Here is a 22,331-nt window from a genome sequence, read left to right on the forward strand (position 1 = left end):
CCCACCACCACCCCAGCCTCCCACTTTTCTTCCTAAGGAAAGCTCTAAAATAGAGTTTCAAAGGTTTCAACTCTCTTAACCAGTAGGCCCCCGAGATTCTGCCTTTTTGTGGGCACATGGCATTGACCTTATCTGCAGATCATCTCCGTGGATTATGTTTTCACTAGACATGCCCCTGGGGAAAAATATTGTCCAAAAAAAGGTCCTGTTCTAGACCCACCCAGAATGACATAATATTAAGTGTTTTCCATCTTCAACAGTGATACTCTTTTGAGAACTCACAGCCAGTTTGAATTTAGCTAAGTCCAATGTTTTCTTTCTCTTTTTGGTTCATAATTTCCCAGGGGCCTGCTACCTTCGTGCTTAGCTGAAAATGCAGCATTCTCCAGCAGAGAATGCTCTCTGGTATATTTAAAGCAATTAGGTCCCGGGACTTCCCTGGTGGTGCAGTGGTTCAGAATCCGCCTGCCAATGCAGGGGACACGGGTTCGAGCCCTGGTCCGGGAAGATCCCACATGCCGCAGAGCAGCTAAGCCCGTGCGCCACAGCTACTGAGCCTGAGCTCTAGAGCCTGCGAGCCAGAATTACTGAGCCCATGTGCCCCAACTACTGTAGCCCACGTGCCTAGAGCCCGTGCTCCGCAACAAGAGAAGCCACCACAATGAGAAGCCCGCGCATAGCAACGAAGAGTAGCCGCCGCTCGCCGCAACTAGAGAAAGCCGCGTGCAGCAACGAAGACCCAACGCAGCCAAAAATAAATAAACTAATTTAAAAAAAGAAAAAAAGCAATTAGGGCCCTGAATGAGAAGTTCAGTTATAGACAAAGATAAAAGATCAAATTTTAATTAGCTATGGAAATATTATTTTATTAAAGATAGAGTAATTATAAATTATTATAAAGTTATTTTATAAATTGAAAAGAAAAACAAAACCTTTCATTTTATGGGCTCTGTCTATATTTTGCCTTTACCTCATCATTTCACTTAATTCTCTCAAACACTGAGTTGAACGCTCTTATTCCTGTGTAAGGTATTTGCAATTGTGCTACAAATAGGTGACCAACTAGGGCTGAGGGGTTTCTTGGGATGTGGGACTGGCAGCTAAAAGTGGGCAAGTCCCAGGCAAACTGGGACAAATTGGTCACCCTAGAAACTACCCATCTATTTAGTAGCCTAAAACAGAATGATCATTTCTCACAGTTCTGTGGGCTGAATGGGTGGTGGTTCTGCTGTTTTCACCGGAACTCTCCATATGGCTGCTTGGCTGAGGCTGGATGGGATAAGATGTCTGGGGCCTCACCAGAGATGGCTGGCCCTCTTCCTCCATGGAATCTTTCATCACAGCACGGGGGCCTCAGGGTTCCACAGGGTAAGTGTGGAAGCTGCAGGGCCTCTTGAAACCATGCTCAAAAGTTAAGTATTGCCGCTTCGACCACATAGAGTGATGCAGACTCAGCGCCAGCCCAATTCAAGACATGAGAAAATAGACTTCAACTTTCAAAAAATCTTATTGAAAGATTCATTATTGATGAATTGGGAGATTGGGACTGACGTATATACACTAATATGTATAAAATGAATAAGTAATAAGAATTTGCTGTATAAAAAAATAAATAAAATTCAAAAATTCAAAAAAAAGGTAGAATATATACATTATGTGTAAGGAGTGAAAAAATATCACTAGAGATCTACATCATTAGAAGGATTAAGAGAATATAATAAACAACTTTGCTAAAAAATTTGATTACTTTCTTGAAATGGGCAAATTCCTTGAAGACAAAAACTCCAAAGCTCACTCAAGAAGGAGATTACTTGAATTAGCTCTATGTGTGTTAAATAAATTTAATTAATTAAAAAAAATCTTATTGAAAGATAGTGGACATACAATATTATGTTAGTTTCATGTGTACTACATAGAGATTTGACTTGCATACATTATGAAATGATCACACGAGAAATCTAGTAACCATCTGTCCACATACAAAGTTATGACAGTATTATTGACCATTATTGTGCTATACATTCCATCCTCAGGCTTATTTATTTTATAACTGGAGGTTTATACCTCTTAATCCTCTTCAGCTATTTCACCCACCCTCCCCTCTGGCAGCCATCCATTTATTCTCTGTATCTATGAGTCTGTTTTCATTTTGTTTAGTTTTTTAGATTCTGCATATAAGTGAGATCACATGTGGTATTTGTCTTTGTCTGACTTATTTAGTATAATGCCCTCTAGATTCATCCATGTTATTGCAAATGGTAAGGTTTCTTTTTTATGGCTGAGTAGTATTCCATTGCATTCCACACTTTTGATGGGAGGAGTTGCAGAGAATATGGTCATTTTTAGTCCATCACAATCCCCATCATATACATGAGATTCAGTAAATTTAAGTAACTTTTCCAAGACTACATAGCTCTTAAGTGGCAATTCGAGCCTTTGAACCCAGGTCTGTGTGTTTGAAAAACCCATGAGTTTTTCTGGGTTTGAGTCACCATGCCCTGGTGGGGTATAACTACAACATTCGATAATCCAGAGAGCAAATGGGTATTTTCCTGCAGTGCTGGTGTGGAGTGGTGGAGAACGGAGAAAGAGACATAGAAGCAGTGATCTGTGATGTCTGGATTACTGGCATCACAAGTTTGTCCAGTCTGTTTGGAGAATATATTTGCCTGATACTTGCCTGATTCTGTAAATATGTTCGGGCTCCTGCTGTTCTCCTGCCCCGTACTTGAGTACAAGCTTATTTCTAAAAGTAAATTCTTCAGTGGGACTCAGATATTCTATATTCTTGGCCTTGATGTTTCTCTTTCTCTTATGCATTGTAACATTCTTTTTCTACATAAGCCTTTGGATCATCTACAGTTTGAGAGTTTGAAAGACAGTTGTCCCAAGTCGGTTGTTTTCAAAGAGTGGGGGGTCCCTGAGTCCCTTTCAGGGAGTCCATGAGGTCAAAACTATTTTTATAATGCCAAGGTATTATTTGCTTTTCTCTGCTTTCATTCCATCTAGGGTGTAAAGTGGAGTTTTCCAGAAGCTAAGTAATGTGTGATACTGCAACAGATTTTAGTGGAAGCAGATATGAGAATTCCACTCCTTCCTACTAAGACATTAAAGGGACTTGAAAAAAAAAAACTAATGAAGTCTTCTCTTTTGTTCCTTTTTTTAAAAAAAGTTACTTTTTATTAAAAATGTATTTTTATGTTAGCATATTAAGAGTTTGCTGTGATTTTTAAATTAATACACAAATATTTTTAAAGTTTCTCATTTTGTTTCTCATAGTAATAAAATAAATTTTAACTTACTTTTAATTAAAAATTAATAATAGTCACAGAAGCTCTTTGGAGTCCTCAATTTAAGATAGAGTTCTGAAAGCAAAAAGTTTTCATTATTTTATTAGCTGCCATTTGCAAAGCTTGGGCAATTTGCTCTCTTTTAATCCTCCCAGCAAACCTATCAGGAAGGTACCCCATTAATCTCCTCCCAGAGGCATAAACTAGGGCTCAAAATCATTAGCCACACAGCTTGCATGCTGTGCAGCTAGAATTTGAAGCTAGTTCTATCTGACCCCAAAATCAAACTTGAAGGAATCAGTAACCTCCTTGCATGCAATATACCTGTTGCTTTCCTGGACAGAGAGGTTGAAGCAGAGGTCAAGAAGACTGGATGAATTATTTGAGATGGCTCAGGCAGCTAAAAGCCAAGACCTTCTGCTGTCTGTTCTACTCCTCATAGGGACTTGTCCTTTCAAATGGCAATTCCTTTTGTGAGAAAGGAATGCCTTCAAATTCAAATGATACTATGAACCTGGTGGAGGTCTGTTCCCCTTATAACAGGCATTTCTAATAGCACAGTATGCAGACTTTGCTGAGCACTCAACAAGGAAGAAACGTTTGTCCAGTTATCACATTCTAAACTGCCAAAATACATGTGCATTGCCTTAAGTTTTTCAATTATGTTACAGGTCAGCTTGTGCATTTTATCTGTTCGACTCTCTTTTGTAAAACAATTACAATGGTAAAAACAAAGAAACTATTGAGTACTTAACTATGCGTCGGTCACCGAGAGGAAGACTTGATACCAAGGTCTCTCTGAATCCTCACAAGAATACTCCCAGGCTGGCAGTGGGGTGTCCTACCTGCTTTACAGATAAGGAGATGGGCTTGCCGAGGGGAAGCTACTTGCCTGAGGTCACCCAGCTAGTAAGTAGGCGGTGAGTCAAGTATCAGACCCAGGTCCGGGTGGTTCCCAGGCTAAGATTCTTAACCAGCATGCATTGCAAGATCCTAAAAGGCAATGTCAATCTGTCTGTGGAAAGGAGTTCCCCAAAGTAAACTTGAAGTAGCCCAGGTAAATTAGGAAAGGGTCACAATTTTATGGTCAGAGATTTTAAGGAAAAACCAAGTGATGCAACCTCTTCATGTAATAAGAAAACAGATACAATTCTTTAATTTTGTCCTTAGCTTAACCCTTCACTAACATCCAGCAGCTCGGAGTGTACAGAGAAAGGCAGTAAATTCCTCATCTGTATCCCAGTGTGCCAACTGTTTTGGTTTTAATTGTGTCAGGTGTGTCTTCCTTCTGCCTGGAGGTCCTTCCTTAGGTTTGAAAATATCATGATCACATCAACAGTGTGAGAGGTGGTGGGAGAGCTGAGGTTCCACATGTGTCAACAACAGATGTGCACGTCTCCTGGAGCACTGGAAAAAAGAGTAATAGGAGTTCCCTTAGGGCTGTGCTCCACGTGCCCCAGGAGGGGATAAGGACGAAAGCCTCTGTAATTTATATTGACTGCTGAGGTAACCAGGTGCTTTCAGCAAGCATTCCAGTTGCAAATTTGGGTTTTAACAACCTTCCCAACAACCTCTGATGAGGGAGGGAGACAAAGAGGGAAGAGATATGGGAACATATATATATGTATAACTGACTCACTCTGTTATAAAGCAGAAACTAACACACCATTGTAAAGCAATTATACCCCAATAAAGATGTTAAAAAATAAAATAAAATAAAATAAATAAATAAATGTACATAAGATGGATTTATAAGTGTCACAAACTACATCCCAAGTCAGTAATAAAGGATATTTTTCTTAGTAAAAATTAGTTTATAATAATCATCTTGTTTTCTTATAACACCTACAAGTCACCAATGTCAATTAATGCAAAAATGTACATAAGATGGATTTATAAGTGTCACAAACTACATCCCAAGTCAGTAATAAAGGATATTTTTCTTAGTAAAAATTAGTTTATAATAATCATCTTGTTTTCTTATAACACCTACAAGTCACCAATGTCAATTAATGCAATAATGGCAGATAAGGGCCAAAATGGAGACCACTTTCTGAGTGGCAAGTATGCCATCTATCAAGAGGGCACAATAAGGACCAAAATAGAATCTCAAATGTAAAACAAATTTTGATAAACAGTTTAGATACTTTGAAATTATTCCAGATACCTTTCCTAAGGAAGAGATTCAAAGAGCACAAAGATCAGTCAAAAATCAACCAAAAACTTTCAGGAAAAGAAACATAAATTATGAATAAACACAACTGTATTCAAGTGTATCTTACAAGAAAATGTTCTTAGCAGGACTAACTTCAAGAAATATATAAAACATTACCATGAAAAAGTCATACCTTTTTCGTCTGGCAGGTATCTAAAATCCATAGATTCACTAACTTCCTGGTCAGAAGGTCTTCGCAACTGCATTTTTACTGTTACCGGTTCCGTTATAGCTTTGCAATATGGTGGAGTCTTGAAAACAATGGCTACTTGACGGTGTACATCAGCTTGTGAAAAGATACCTTTTGCTTCCCAATCGTTCAACACAAACCGAACTTCTATGTCATCTAGTGAATAGAAAGCAAGTAACAATGGGAAAAGAAAGTAAAATGTATCTGTCAATCTAAAATATATTCTGAATTCAATGAAACAAACAAACAAAAAAACAACAAAAAAATACCTTTCTGAACTTTGTCACAGAGTAGAAATATTTCATCTCCTCCTCTGACACTTCCACAGTTCTTGTTTACACGACAAATCCTTAATTCTGCAGTATTAGGAGCACCTAAATATAAAGGATATTTTTAATGGGTTGCTACCTTAGTAATATGTCTTATTCCTTTCTGATGGAGAATTTTAGGAAAACAACTTACAGGATAGATAAAAGCTTTAGAGTATAAATAAATTAAGGGCACTCAATACCTTAATCATCCACATCTGTCCCTTTCTTTTCTTAAGGGCATTACCCTGGTTTAGAGTGTTATGACTTCATTTCTAGGCAATGACATGTCCTCTAATTAAATCTGCTTGCTTCTAAATTCTGATTCGTCCTATCCATCCTATACACTGTCATCAGATTAATCTTTTAAAATCATGACCATAACCCTGTGGCAATGCAGTTTTCATGCTTCCTATTATCTGGTCAACATTATTCCAATAATTCCCTGGCATTCAAAGCTCTCCATGATGAGGATATTCTGATTTACCTTTATAGTTCTATGGCCCACTATCCTTCTACATGTAAAACTGGTATAGTCATACACCACTGGTGGGTGCATATATAAGAGTATACAAACACAAATATTTGAGGGCAATTTCATAATCTTTTAACACTATAAATATCCATATCCTTTGATCTAGCATTTGCCAACACTTCTACAAATTTATGCTAGAGACATTTGCACAAGATATGCACATGTGGGATATTTACTGCAGAACAATTTGCTAAAGCAAAAAGAAAAGAATTGAGAAGGAAACAAACCAAATGTCTTGTAATAGGGTAATGATTTAGTAAAATTATGATATACGGAAATATGCAGCTACCGAAAAGAATAAGGTACCTGAAAGGTAAAGAGGTTCAAGATATGTTGCTAAGAGGAGAAAAAAAAAAGTTAAAAAAAAAATCAATGACGATTTTTCAAAAAGTTGCCAAAAATATATTGTGTGAATGATGGTGATGATGATGAAACGAGGTATTTGTATATATATGAAGCAGCCGATGAAATATCTTTGGAGGATGAGATGTATAGGAGGTTTACTCTCCTCATTATCTACTTCAGATAGATAACATCTACCCTGTAATGTTTGAATTTTTCCTATAATGAACACTCTTTTTCTAATTACAAAAACACTTTAAAAAATCATTTTAAAGAGCTAAGTCTACAAATACAAGAAAATAAATTACTTACGGTTGTCATAAATTGGGTTAGAGACAACAGGAGGTACAGCAGTTGTCAAATTACCACGTTCGTCAGGGAGGAAGACTTGAAAACATAATCTCACCACATTGAGGTCACAGTCTTCAATATCAAGCAGCTCTTGCTCAGCGACTGAAAAGTATTTATTTTTTTAAGAATACAGAATAGTCACATAGAACTAAAATCCTGCTAAGTCCTCCTCCCTGCCCAATATAGCCTATAACCTTTAGTAGCATCCAAATCTGTCGTAACAAAAATAGAATGGTACATAATCTCAAGACTGCCTTTTATCCTTTTCATCATATAGTCACTATCCAACATAATTTGTTAAGTTATGACCATGGTCAGGAAGTAACTACCCCAGTCATGTGAAATTTAGAGCAGAATCCAAAATTGACATAAATCAAATTTTTACAAAAATGGTTGCAGGTTATATACAACAGAGAATAGGCATTCATTCATTAATTCAACAAATATGTATTTAGTCCAGTCATGTATTAAGGACTCTGTAAATTATCTCCAAAATCTATATAAGAATTACTCCATTTTACAGATGAGGAACTGATTTTAAAGAAATGAAATTGGGACTTCCCAGGTGGCGCAGTGGTTAAGAATCTGCCTGCCAATGCAAGAAACACAGGTTCGATCCCTGGTCTGGGGAGATCCCACATGCTGCGGAGCAACTAAGCCCATGCGCCACAACTACTGAGCCTGCGCTCTAGAGCCCGCGAGCCACAACTACTGAAGCCCGTGAGCCTACAGCCTGTGCTCCACAACAAGAGAAGCCATTGCAATGAGAAGCCCGTGCACCACAACGAAGAGCAGCCCCCGCTCGCCGCAACTAGAGAAAGCCCTCAGGCAGCAACGCAGCCAAAATAAATAAATTTACTAAAAAAGAAAAAAATTAAATTAAATTACTTGTCCAACATTTCACAGCTAAGAAGTGGCACAGAAGAATTCAAACTCAGGCCATTGAATCCAGAGCCTATGCTCTTAAAAACTGAATTCTATTAGAATATTTTACATATGTTTTGCATAAAAATGACATACACAGGAATATCTACAAAAACTGAGATCAATATTTTAGGGATTAAATACCAAGAGGATACTAGAGGAGGTAAGTCAGCTTGTTTCCATAAGAAATTTTATGTGCAAACTAGGTTTGCTTAAAAAAAAAAAAAGGTACAGCAGGAAAATTTTACAGTTCTGAAAAAAGTTTTTAAACATTCTTTATTACAGAATATAATATAATGACAGTTTGTTAAATTGCTATTTTAAAGAAATCCAGTTCCAAAGGAGAATATTACTGCCTTTTCAAAGATACTATAAGGTGCAGCAATCAACCATAACTAACATAGCCGTATTTTTAAAAAGCATGAAATACACATATTAAATTATACGAACATTTTTAGTTTTCAGAAAGTATTGAAATTTGAAACACTAAATTTGAAAACAGTTAAAACCCCAATTCTCTCTTTTTTAAATTAATTAATTAATTTATTTTTGGCTGTGTTGGGTTTTCGTTGCTGCACACGGGCTTTCTCTAGTTGCGGCGAGCGGGGACCACTCTTCGTTGCGGTGTGCGGGCTTCTCATTTCAGTGGCTTCTCTTGTTGTGGAGCATGGGCTCTAGGCACGCAGGCTTCAGTAGTTGTGGCACGCGGGCTAAGTAGTGGTTCGTGGGCTCTAAAGCGCAGGCTCAGTAGTTGTGGCACATGGGCTTAGCTGCTCTGCGGCATGTGGGATCTTCCCAGACCAGGGTTTGAACCCGTGTCCCCTGCATTGGCAGGCGGATTCTTAACCGCTGCGCCAACAGGGAAGCCCAAAACCCCAATTCTTTACAATTAGCAATAACTAATAAAAATGACAATGTACCTTTTTTTTTTTTTAAATCTAGTCTGATAATATTGATCTTTTACTTGGAGTATTTAGTCCTATTACATACATACATACATACATACAAACACATATATACCTTTATTTATTTATCTTCTTTTAACATTTTTATTTTTACAACTTTATTGGAGTATAACTGCTTTACAATGGTGTGTTAGTTTCTGCTTTATAACAAAGTGAATCAGTTACACATACACATATGTTCCCGTATCTCCTCCCTCTCGCGTCTCCCTCCTTCCCACCCTCCCTTATCCCAACCCTCTAGGTGGTCACAAAGCACCGAGCCGATCTCCCTGTGCTATGCGGCTGCTTCCCACTAGCTATCCATTTTACGTTTGGTAGTGTATATATGTCCATGCCACTCTCTCACTTTGTCACAGCTTACCCTTCCCCCTCCCCATATCCTCAAGTCCATTCTCTAGTAGGTCTGTGTCTTTATTCCCGTCTTACCCCTAGGTTCTTCATGACATTTTTTTTTCTTAGATTCCATATATATGTGTTAGCATATGGTATTTGTCTTTCTCTTTCTGACTTACTTCACTCTGTATGACAGACTCTAGGTCCATCCACCTCACTACAAATAACTCAACTTTGTTTATCTTTATAGCTGAGTAATATTCCATTGTATATATGTGCCACATCTTCTTTATCCATTCATCCAATGATGGACACTTAGGTTGCTTCCATCTCCTGGCTATTGTAAATAGAGCTGCAATGAACATTTTGGTACATGACTCTTTTTGAATTATGGTTTTCTCAGGGTATATGCCCAGTAGTGGGATTGCTGGGTCATATGGTAGTTCTATTTGTAGTTTTTTAAGGAACCTCCATACTGTTCTCCATACTGGCTGTACCAATTCACATTCCCACCAGCAGTGCAAGAGTGTTCCCTTTTCACCACACCCTCTCCAGCATTTATTGTTTCTTGATTTTTTTGATGATGGCCATTCTGACTGGTGTGAGATGATATCTCATTGTAGTTTTGATTTGCATTTCTCTAATGATTAATGATATTGAGCATTCTTTCATGTGTTTGTTGGCAATCTGTATATCTTCTTTGTAGAAATGTCTATTTAGGTCTTCTGCCCATTTTTGGATTGGGTTGTTTGTTTTTTTGTTATTAAGCTGCATGAGATGCTTGTAAATTTTGGAGATTAATCCTTTGTCAGTTGCTTCATTTGCAAATATTTTCTCCCATTCTGAGGGTTGTCTTTTGGTCTTGTTTATGGTTTCCTTTGCTGTGCAAAAGCTTTGAAGTTTCATTAGGTCCCATTTGTTTATTTTTGTTTTTATTTCCATTTCTCTAGGAGGTGGGTCAAAAAGGATCTTGCTGTGATTTATGTCATAGAGTGTTCTGCCTATGTTTTCCTCTAAGAGTTTGATAGTTTCTGGCCTTACATTTAGGTCTTTAATCCATTTTGAGCTTATTTTTGTGTATGGTGTTAGGGAGTGTTCTAATCTCATACTTTTACATGTACCTGTCCAGTTTTCCCAGCACCACTTATTGAAGAGGCTGTCCTTTCTCCACTGTACATTCCTGCCTCCTTTATCAAAGATAAGGTGACCATATGTGCGTGGGTTTATCTCTGGGCTTTCTATCCTGTTCCATTGATCTATATTTCTGGTTTTGTGCCAGTACCATACTGTCTTGATTACTGTAGCTTTGTAGTATAGTCTGAAGTCAGGGAGCCTGATTCCTCCAGCTCCGTTTTTCATTCTCAAGATTGCTTTGGCTATTCGAGGTCTTTTGTGTTTCCATACTTAACATTTTGGTACATGACCTTTTTGAATTATGGTTTTCTCAGGGTATATACCCAGCAGTGGGATTGCTGGGTTGTATGGTAGTTCTATTTTTAGTTTTTTAAGGAACGTCCATATGTACTTTTGACTGTTTTTATTTTAAACTACACTCAGTAGCTATCACAACATTACAGATTATTCCATTATCAGCAATCTTAAGCCTAGCATTTCAAAGAGCCTACAAAAACATATTTGTACAACTAAAAGGTCAAATGTTATGATACAAACACCTGTACCACAGCAGCATACTCTCCTGGCACAATTAGGTAGGCAATGAGAGATCGACCTCTTCAAAATAATTTTTTTTTTTTAATAAATTTATTTATTTATTTATTTTTGGCTGTGTTGGGTCTTCGTTTCTGTGCGAGGGCTTTCTCTAGTTGTGGTGAGTGGGGGCCACTCTTCATCGTGGTGTGCGGGCCTCTCACTGTCACGGCCTCTCTTGTTGAGGAGCACAGGCTCCAGATGCACAGACTCAGTAGTTGTGGCTCATGGGCCCAGTCGCTCCGCTGCATGTGGGATCTTCCCAGACCAGGGCTCGAACCCGTGTTCCCTGCATTGGCAGGCAGATTCTCAACCACTGCACCACCAGGGAAGCCCCAAAATAATTTTTTTATAGCATTATAAATTTAGAGTTGAAGACATTAATGTTTCCCAATTCCAAAGATGAGTAATCAATAAACTCAAAAATATACTGACAAGTTTAAAAACAAACCTATGTGAATGGATAAACTGTGACAGCTATACAATAAAAAAGAACTATGGATATATACACAAACATGTATGCATCTCAAAAACATTATGTCAGCAAAAGGAACTAGATATAAAATATATACCACATGATCCATTTCTATGAAAATTCTAGAAAAGATTAATTGATGGCAACAGAAAGCAAATTAATAGCTGACTGGAGCCAGAGATGGGAGAGGGTATTGGCCAGGAAGTGGACAAGGAAATTTTGTAGTTAATAGTGGCGGTAGTAGAAATATTCCTTATCTTGATTGTGGTGGTGTTACATATATCTGGGTAGATCCTACTGTATGTAAATGAGACCTCAAGAAAAGTTTATTTAAAATCTTTTAAAATAGCACATGAAAGAAAAACAAACTTGTTAATAAACCAGGAATGGGAATGAAGATGTATTTATTATAAATCACAATATCACAGAAACCCAGAGAGGTAAGTTCAGAATAAGAGGACTCTTTTTTCCAGATATAGCTTGCCAATTTTGTAAGAGGTAGCTAAGAGGATGAGAAATCGAGTTGAACTCTCAATAGACTACAGGCAAAAAATAAAGGAGTTCAGGGTCTGCTAAGGATGGAGAATCTGATAAATGCCCAGTGCTTTGGTTGGGGCTCTGAAGGAGCTATACCCTAGGAGTAAGGGTGAACTGGATGCAGAGATACCAGACCTCACCTAAATCATTCACTAATTTTAGATGATCTGGGACTGCTAGTGTGACAAGCCACCCACCACAAGAAAGTCTTCTGAAGGGAGAAAACACCTTGGACCTAAACAACTTTGCATATAAGATGACTGGTATTCTATTCTAAATAAACAGGCATAAGAAGAGACAAAGTAATTTTTTTTTTAAAGAAAAGAAAAACAACAGACTATAGAAACAGACCACAAAGGTTCCAAATAATGAAGTTTTCAGATACATGATTTAAAATAACTACACTTAATATATGTAAGGAGTTAAAGACAATATTGAGAGTTTAGTAGAGTACTTGAAACTATTGGAAAAGGAACCAAACAAAATTCTAGAACTGAAAAATACAGTAAACTGAAATTTTAAACATCATCAAATTTATCAACTGTTTTATAGAAAACTTTGTGTCTTGTCTTTCTATATAAGCCAAGGACTAAAATCTATTTACCAATATTTTATACTAAGAGTTTTCTAAGTGTTGATTTACATTAAAATCTTTAATCCATTTGAAAGCTGATTTTTATATATGGCGAGAGGTAGGGAATCCAACTTAATCGTTTTTTCCAGCTTTGCTTATCAAATATTTCCTCTCTTTCTCTTGATCTGACATGCCACCACTGTCATTTACTAAAGTTTCATATTTTAAGTCTGTTTCTGGGCTCTCAATTTTACTCCACTGGTCAATTTGTCTATTGTTACTCCAATATTACTTAATTAGTACTTGTTCATAATAAACCCTAATATCTCATAAGTATTTCTTCATAATAAACCCTAATATCTGATAAGGTCAGTTTTTCATCACTATTCCTCCTCTATAAACTATCCTTTTCCTGTTCAGAATCATCTTATCACTTTAGTGAAAAATCTTGTTGGGAGTTGTTTGGAATTTCACTGAACCCATATATCAATTTGGGAAAAAATTCAATGTTTATAATATTGATATTAAAGAACATGATATACCTCTCCATCTATTTAGGTGTTCTCTATTATCTCATAATAAAATTTTATAATTTTCTCTAAATAAATCTTGATCATCATTTCTTAGAGTTGTTGCTAGGTATTTTATATTTTCTGACAATATTTTCTTTAATTATTTGCTGCTGCTGTATAGAAATGTAACTGAATTTTGTATGTTAATTGTACATGCATTCACCCTTTTAAACATTAAATTAATAATCTGTATATCCTTTTGAGTTTTCACTGTAAATAATAGCTTCCAATAGTTACAGTTTTATTTCTTCATTTTTGATCAGCTCTGTGCACTGGCTACAATCTCCAGTACAATGTGGAATAGAAGTGGCAAGAGTGCACATCCCTTTCTCATTCCTAACTTTAAAGTGAATGCTTCGGATGTTTCCTCCACTTAGATAATGCTTGCAGTAGGCTTTTAAATATATAGCATGATACAGAATGTCTTATTTTAAAAATTCTGCAATGTGAAAAATGATAGTTGCAAAATCTAGCAAAAGAAAGCATGAGACCAATCAAATTCTCTTAAATTTCTCTTAAACTAGTTTAAAATTTCCCTTTATACTTGATCAAAAAGATACATACAAGGTAACAATTATTCTCCTTAATCTATCTTTAGCAATAAATGTCACTCCTTAGTCCTAAGAGCAGTGTATATGCAATAAGAATTTCATTTTTATCAAAAATATATGATCATGATTTGTTTTCAAAGTAGGGATTAATTTTTTTAAATCAATGATAACACCTACTGGCTCTAGAGATGTCACTTTTCTAAAATTTTAATTATTGCTAAATATTACTAAAATTTAAAAAGTAATTAACAGGGCAAAAATGTACAGTACATAAATTAACAACTTTAAGAGCTATGTCTTATTTAAGGGAAAAAAACCAAAGTTTAGTTATAATTCTTTTAATTTCTGTTACTTAAAATGTATAGTTATAATGAAAGCTAACATTTAAGTGCTTGTGTGCCTGGCAAAAGGTAAATGGTCATAGCAGTCTATCATTAATTACTCATTCTTTCAACATATTTATTGGGCTTCTATTATGTGCTAAAACAAATGCTAGATAGAGATATGAAAAGACAGCCTGCCCTTAGTGAGATTAGTGTCTGGATGAGAAACAGATGCATAAACTAAAATTACATAATGTAACATGAAAAGTGTTACAATGGGAGTATGCTCAAGGAGTACTGAAGGCATAAAAGAAGCACCCCAAGTTCTGCACAGGGTAATAAAGAAGGCTTTCTAAAATGACTGCAATGAAGGATAATGAAGTACACAAGAGTTTTTTTTTCTTCTTGCTGTTTAGGCTTTAAGTTTTAAGTGGTGAGGAAAGGCTCTTATTTTCTTGTATTAAACCAGACTTTTAGAGACAAGAATCTGTCAAGAGACTGCATGTCTTTTTAAACTGTATTCCCTTTCAGACTACCAAAATAAAATAATCCCCCCAAACTCAACTGCAAAACAGCCTTTGTGCTCTCACAACAACTCAATGTCCTCTGTACATGGAAAAAAAGTAAAGCGACTAATAAAACAGAATTGCAAATACTTTATGGATTTTAATCACTGAATATTAGAATTCCTTATATGTCATTAAATACATAACTAGAAAATGACAATTAAAAATTTTTTCCCTGCTTTTGCAGTAAGAGTCCCCTATGAAGTCTAACTGACATTTTTTTGGTGCCAGCTAAATGGACACTGTTAAAATTTGATAATGGAGCCCTGAAATAAATTCCTCACACAATTTAGACTTCAGCACATATTAGATAATTTGAACAGGTATTTTACATGAAGCCTCAAGTTTAATACTACTTGACTGTTATATGTCCCTATCTGCAAGAGACAGTTCCTGTTTTAAAGAACTAATGGCAAGAAAGATAAGGACTCGCCTTAAAACATCCTAGATACATGCAAAGTAAAAATAATTTTAATAGTCTTTGTATTTTCACATATTTGATCTTTAGGGAACAGACTGTCATAATGAGATAGTCTATAGACCAGAATTTGTAGACCCTATTCTGCTAAACGTTTCCAATTCCATTGTTTCTATATATCATAAAGATATAACACAAAGTCGGCTAGTATCTTGTTATCTTTACCAGTATAATTTTCCTGTGTTAAGTGATACATCTATAAAAAAGTGTCGGGCTTCCCTGGTGGCGCAGTGGTTGAGAGTCCGCCTGCCGATGCAGGGGACACGGGTTCGTGCCCCGGGCCGGGAAGATCCCACATGCCGCGGAGCGGCTGGGCCCGTGAGCCATGGCCGCTGAGCCTGCGCGTCCGGAGCCTGTGCTCCGAAACGGGAGAGGCCACAACAGTGAGAAGCCCGCGTACCGCAAAAAAAAAAAAAAGTGTCAGTTCAGCTCTGACAAATTCCTACGTAAGTGGTAGAATTTACCAGTATATCCTGAAAATAGCATAGAATAAACAACCAAGAAAGGTCTATAGCTGAGTTCAGACCATTTTAATTAGTTTTAAGGGTTTTGAGTTTTTTCAGGGGGATTAACCATATTAGAATATGTACAGCACTTTGGGAAAACAGAATACTTTGCTCTGAGAAGGTCACAGATAGCTTGAAAGAAGTGTCCCTTAAACTTGAGGGATGAGCAGAAAGAATTCACCATGTAGATTAAGGCATTTCATGCTAGGAACTGCACGTATAAGAACATAGTAGCAAGAAAAAATATGGCTCTTCTAACATGACAAGTAATTCAGAATGGCCAAAAGTTCAGATGGCATGTGTGCACTCAGTGCTAGGGGAAGGACGGACAGGAAGTTGAGGCAGAGGATGACAGCTAGAAATGACGCTGGAATGGAAAACAAGGATCAGATTATGAAGGGCTTTAAATGCCATGCTTGAGAAACTGAATCTAGCAAGTATATCAGGGTTTCTCAAAGTGTGGTCCATGGATCACTTGCATTAGAATCATCTAGGGCAGAGATTTTCAAATTGTAGTTTGAAACCCAATGGTCATAAAATTAATTTAGTGGGTTCATTAAGCACTGTCTTCAAAAAAAAAAAGAAAGAAATGGAATTGAATAGAATAGAAAGCATACTGCATGTACTAAGAGTTTAGGACCCATTGGTCATAAAATTAATTTACTGGGTTGGACATGCATTTTCTTTAAAAAAAAAAAAAAATCAAATGGAAAGGAATGGATTAGAGAGTATACTGCATGTAGGAAGAATATTGTTTTTTATCTATGTGTGTACATGTGCATGTGTATGTATTGAGTAGAGAAGTAAAATCTATTTCCTACTGTGAGTTGCAGTTAAGAAACATGGATCTAGAGGCTTCTTAAAATGCAGAGCCCAAGGCCCCACATCAGACCTATCAAATTTGGGGAAATGTGGCCTGGATTCTACATTTTTAGCAAGTACTAAGGGATTCCTATGCACATTCAAATTGAGAGTCACTGGTGAAGATGATGTGGAGTCACTGAAGGATAATAAGCAGAGTTCTGAACTGATTCATATTGGTTTCAAAAGAATCTTTTTGGATGTAGAGTGTATAAACTGCTTGGAGGGTGATCTAGAATAGAGGCAGGAACACAAGTTTAGAGGCTACCAATAACGGTCCATGCTAAAAACTGATGTAAGCTTACATTCCTACAATGGTAGTGAGAAGAACAGAGACGACTGAGAGATGGTCAGGGTAGATGAACAAAACAGTTTTTCTGGAATAGAGAATGGTTCATGAAGAGGAGCAGTGGACAAGAAGGTAGGAAAGATATGTTGGAGCTACATGTGGAAGATTTCCAATTTAGGGCCATTTCGTTTTTAAACTATTTAAGGAGCCATTGCAACTTTTTAATCACAATAATATGCTAAAGCACTGTTCTAAGATTATTCTAATGGGGGGGGCGGGGAGGTAATACAACAGTTAATAAAACAAGCATAGTTGAGATAAAGCAGTGTGCCCGAGAGCCAGGCTGCCTGTTTTCAAATCCTAGCTCCACCAGGTATTATTTCCTTAGGATAATTTTCAAAAGTTGAAAATTTCTGGGTCAAGAGTATGCTCATTTAAAATTTTGATTTATTGCTAAAGTAAAAGGCCAACTTTTAAATTAGAGTGGCCATCAAGTCTAGGCATAGTATGAAACAGGGATAATGCAGTATAAAACAAGGAGATTATAAATAATAGCTACCACTTACTAAGTATTATTTGTATGTCAAGGAGTAAATGTTAACTACTTTATGTACGCTATTTTATTTAATCATTACAACACTGCTTTACAGAAGAGAAAACCAAAGCTTTGGTTACTTAATTTTCCCAAGTCACGTAGCACGTACAAGTGGCAATGCTGGAATTCAAATCCAGATCTCCTGACTCCAGTGGAAAGGGCATTAAAAAGGAAAATGCAGGAGTCAAAAGGCAGATGGGCCATCTGTGGAAGTTTGGGGGGTTTTCTGATTTTTGTTTTTACCAATCCAGAACAAGGCATGATATTAATAACATATACTCATAAAGCACTCAGAATAGTTCCTAGTACATAATAAGTGCTTTACATATTTTACTTCATTTAATTCTTATAACAACCTATGAAGTAGGTACTATTATTATCTCCACTTTATAAATAAGGAAATGAAGGCACAGAAAATATTTAAGGAAAAAAAAATCACACAAGTGGGACTTCCCTGGTGGCCCAGTGGTTAAGAATCCACCTGCCAATGCAGGGGACACAGGTTTGAGCCCTGGTCCGGGAAGATCCCACATGCCGCAGAGCAACTAAGTAACTAAGACCATGCACCACAACTACTGAGCCTGCATGCCACTACTACTGAAGCCCACGTGCCTAGAGCCCATGCTCCACAACGAGAGAAGCCACCACAATGAGAAGCCCACACACCACAACGAAGAGTAGCCCCCGCGCAGTGCAACTAGAGAAAGCCCGCGCGCAGCAACGAAGACCCAACACAGCCAAAAATAAATAAATAAATAAATAAATAAATTTTTTAAAAAAATCACACAAGAGTTCAAAGTCTATATTCAATGGAATTTTTTTAGTAAATTGAAAATAACTTAAATGTTTATTAATAGATGACTAGATAAACAAATTAAAGCCTACCCAAACCACAGAATACTGTTAAAAAGTAAACTAGATTTATAAGTACTAATATGGAAAGATGTTTAAGATATACTCCTGAGTGAAAAGTACGAAGCAGTAGATTAGGAAGTGTAACATGACTCCATTTGTATAAAAAATACATGTGTGTGTATATATATACATGACACATGTATAAAGAAAATTCTAGAAAAATTTACATCAAATTTAACAGTAGTCTCTTACAGTGAGTAATAGTGAAGAGAAAGAAGGGGACTTTTGCTTTTTGTGTTATACTAAATAGTATGAAAAATAAAGACCTAGAGAAAAGAGATGCAGACCTTATAATTCATAAAAACACTACTTGTCTATGAGCATATTCTTTAAATTATCATCATATCCCTGAAATTATTTTTAAACATCCACAAAAAACGCAAACTAACAATATAAGGATATCTTAAATATGACAAAGAAATCTATTCTTCGAAAATTTTATAGTTGTTCAATACCTGAATTATGCATATTTAAGTGGCTGCAGATGACTTTACAACGGAGACCACTGTAGTGTAGGATGTCAGCTTTGTAGTCATTTTTCTATTCAAGAAATATAGCCCTCACCTATTCTGTAGCAATTGTGGCACCATTACCAGGTGCTACACCAGACAGTATCATCCCCAACAAAATCCACTGAACAGTAAATATCTAGCCGTACACACAAATATACTACGAAAATATTTTCTATAGCCGCTACTATTTCTATACTACTTCCACATTGGGATTAATTTAAGTTTCACTGTTGAATATGCCCTTGAGTTAAATGCACTCCAATACCTTATAACCACAGTGCCTATTCAATATTCAGAGAGGGGAGTATATATTGTCTGCTGGAGTGGCAAAAGGAAGGCCACATTCCAAAAGAATCAGAATATTTTTGAGAGGGTTTTCTTATAGAAAACAATGACACTCTTCACTGATAGTAGAAAGCCTTGTGTGAATAACATTTTTTTTTCAACACTGAAGCATTTTAAAGATACTTCAATCCTCATTTACAGGTGTAAGACAAGTATATAAGTTAACACAGAACTTAAGACAGCTTTTAAAGCACAGGTTGAAGATACAAATAGAAATCATTTATCACAATAAGTCAATATCCAAATAATAGAAATAATTAAATCAAACATACTTACCATTGAAAGGATTGATTCCTGCCCTTATTCTTGAAATAATAGCTTCTTTTACTTCTTTTTTTTTCACACATCGAATACCCAAATTTTGAAAACTAGAAGGAAAACACAGAACTTTCAAATTTCCTTATAGCTGAATACAAGGACACATAAATGAGGTTTTATTAAAGGATACTGCAAAAATCAAGCATATAACCAGCACTGAAAGGTCATCATAATGTCAGATGGAGATATTAAAAGCATGAAGTACATTTCCAATTGCTATGATAAAGATGTGAGGATAAAAAAATGGGGCTATATTTCTAAGAGAACTGTTAAAAGAAAAGCAGTGTATACTTTATCACTTTTACATACAGTATTTTATGGTTAGATCTTACTAATATTCCTGCATCAAATATACCAAAGTAGACAAAGATTAAGAGGAAGGCAACACCAAAAAGCTAAAATTCACCTCCCAAACGAATTCATAATCAAATCAATAAAATCTGTACATTTGATAATGTAAAGCAAAAGTTGTAAAAAGATGCCCACAGGCTGACACCTACAGGTATAGTTTTGCTGAGCTCATAAAAGTGTTGACTACATTTTTAAAAAATGTGCGTAGGCTACCAACATTTAAAAACCAGGTAACTGCATAAAAACATTCTGGATTTCTGGCTTCTCTTGAACATTTTAAAGGTCTGGCAACAGTAGATTGGCACAGAAACACCTGGCTGGAGCTAAGCACCTGCAGCCCCATTTATACAGGGCTCTGCAGTTTGCTACAGTGCCTGCTAATCCTCTTACACCTCAACCTCTCCACTCCATGGACATCTCGTTTTTGACTTCAAATGACTTCACTGCCAGCAGCAGTGGAATATGTTTTGTGCCCTATCATATGAAGTTATAATAATCATTCATCATAAGAAAGCATCAAACTACATATTTGTTCATTAGAAAGATATTTAATACTAACAATAATATTTAACAAAAGTTTCAAAATGTCATTTATGGAAAATTTCTCAACTGCTACAAATATTACTAATTTGCATATGTGTAGTACAGATGATGGTGGGGGGAACTCCCCTACCACCACCAGTCATACTTGTTCCCACATGGAAAAACCATGACATCATTAAAGTTGGGTGGGTGTGAATAAGGAAGCAAAACTTGGTTATACTAACATTACTATTTGTTCAAACTTGACATGGCCCTTTGCACCAGGAGGTCGCTTGCCTTGTTTGCCCCCTCCATGCGCTGTTGTATTATTGTTCATGCTCTTCACATTCACCACACCTCTGATTTTGTTAGCACCTAAAATATCTTTAACATTTCCTTCTTCTGCCTCCAATAATTAAAAAGTAAATCTTGAACTTGTAGTCCTTTCTTGAAACCCTGAAATCATGATTGTCTTCCTCAAAAGTATTCCACTTCTTTGAAAGATTCTTAGGTTGGTTCTCACTTTTTCTTTGACAGAAGATTTTAAAGAACTCTTCGTTTTTATATATTTATACACTACTTGACAGTTTCATCTGAATAATCATATTTGACTCCTATTCACACACTGAAATTCTGACATGAGGAAACCAAGGATCACAGAGATTATCTGAATCTATTACTCATTCATTCATAGTCATTCAACAAGTTCTGGGGTTCCTACTATGTACCAAAAACTCTGGTAAGTAATGGGATTATACAATCCCTCCTGTCATGGAGCTTACAGTCTAGAGCAGGGGTTGGCAAACTATAGCCCATGGACTAAATCTGACCCAACACCTGTTCTTGTAAATAAAGTTTTACTCGAACAAACTTATTTGTTGGCATATTATCTACAGGTACTTTCATGCCACAACAGCAGAGTTGAGCAGGTACAGCAGAGACCACAGGGCCTGCAAAGCCTAAAATATTTACTATCTGGTCCTTTACAGAAAAAGTTTGCTGAAACTTTTTTTCTAGTGAAACAGACATGAAGTAATCACACACCAAGATGCTAAACTGAAATCATGACAAGTTTTATAAAGGAGATACACATTATGTCACGGGAAGCTATGATGGGAGAGAGTTGATCAATTAGTATGTTGGTGATGGAGTCATGGAGAGAAGTGGATAGATTCAAGACCTATTTAGGAGGTACCTGTTAGTGAATTCAACGTGTGCACCTCTGTGAGGAGGTGTCAAGGATGACACCCATGTTTGGGGCTTTTACAGCAACTAGTAAACAAGGTACACTGGAAGACCAATTTTGAGAGGAAAGAGGTATATATGACCAGGGTAAGATCATGGTTTGGGGCATATTCTATTTGAGGTGCTTTTGAGCTATTTAAGAGAATATGTCAAAAAGGCAATCACCCTTATTACCATTCCCTACTGAAAGAAACCAGGGATCCTTAGAAACAACTGAAGATTTCAAGGCTTGGGCAAGAAAAGTATGAGTAAGTCTTGAACACTTCGCTGTGTCAGAAAGTACAGAAGTGCTAGAAGAAAGATGGGGACATGTCAAAAGGACACAGGAAACAGTGTGAAGGGGCTTGCCTTGGTCAAGTTTGGGTCAATTTGAAAATCAAAATAATAATGCTAGTAATGGACTAGAATTCAATTATAATACACTGAATAAAAGAATCCATGAGGGCTTCCCTGGTGGCGCAGTGCTTGAGGGTCCGCCTGCCGATGCAGGGGACGCGGGTTCGTGCCCCGTTTCGGGAGGATCCCACATGCCGCGGAGCGGCTGGGCCCGTGAGCCATGGCCGCTGGGCCTGCGCGTCCGGAGCCTGTGCTCCGCAAATGGGAGAGGCCACAACAGTGAGAGGCCCGCATAACGCA

At 36.8% G+C, this 22,331-nt stretch overlaps 1 protein-coding gene across 1 annotated transcript in view; it reads right to left on the reverse strand.

Annotated features, from left to right (window-relative positions):
- Positions 1–22,331, reverse strand: part of REL (REL proto-oncogene, NF-kB subunit) — a 43,110-nt gene that overhangs the window by 5,941 nt on the left and 14,838 nt on the right. The window contains exons 4-7 of the mRNA XM_007464143.1: positions 19,536–19,627; positions 7,193–7,333; positions 5,965–6,069; positions 5,639–5,851 (exon numbers count right to left, since the gene is read on the reverse strand). Coding sequence (XP_007464205.1) covers positions 5,639–5,851; positions 5,965–6,069; positions 7,193–7,333; positions 19,536–19,627 — 551 coding nt within the window. The remainder of the gene's footprint in view (positions 1–5,638; positions 5,852–5,964; positions 6,070–7,192; positions 7,334–19,535; positions 19,628–22,331) is intronic.

Source organism: Lipotes vexillifer, unplaced genomic scaffold (assembly GCF_000442215.2).
Source record: "Lipotes vexillifer unplaced genomic scaffold, Lipotes_vexillifer_v1.1 scaffold311, whole genome shotgun sequence".
Lineage (NCBI taxonomy): Eukaryota > Metazoa > Chordata > Mammalia > Artiodactyla > Lipotidae > Lipotes > Lipotes vexillifer.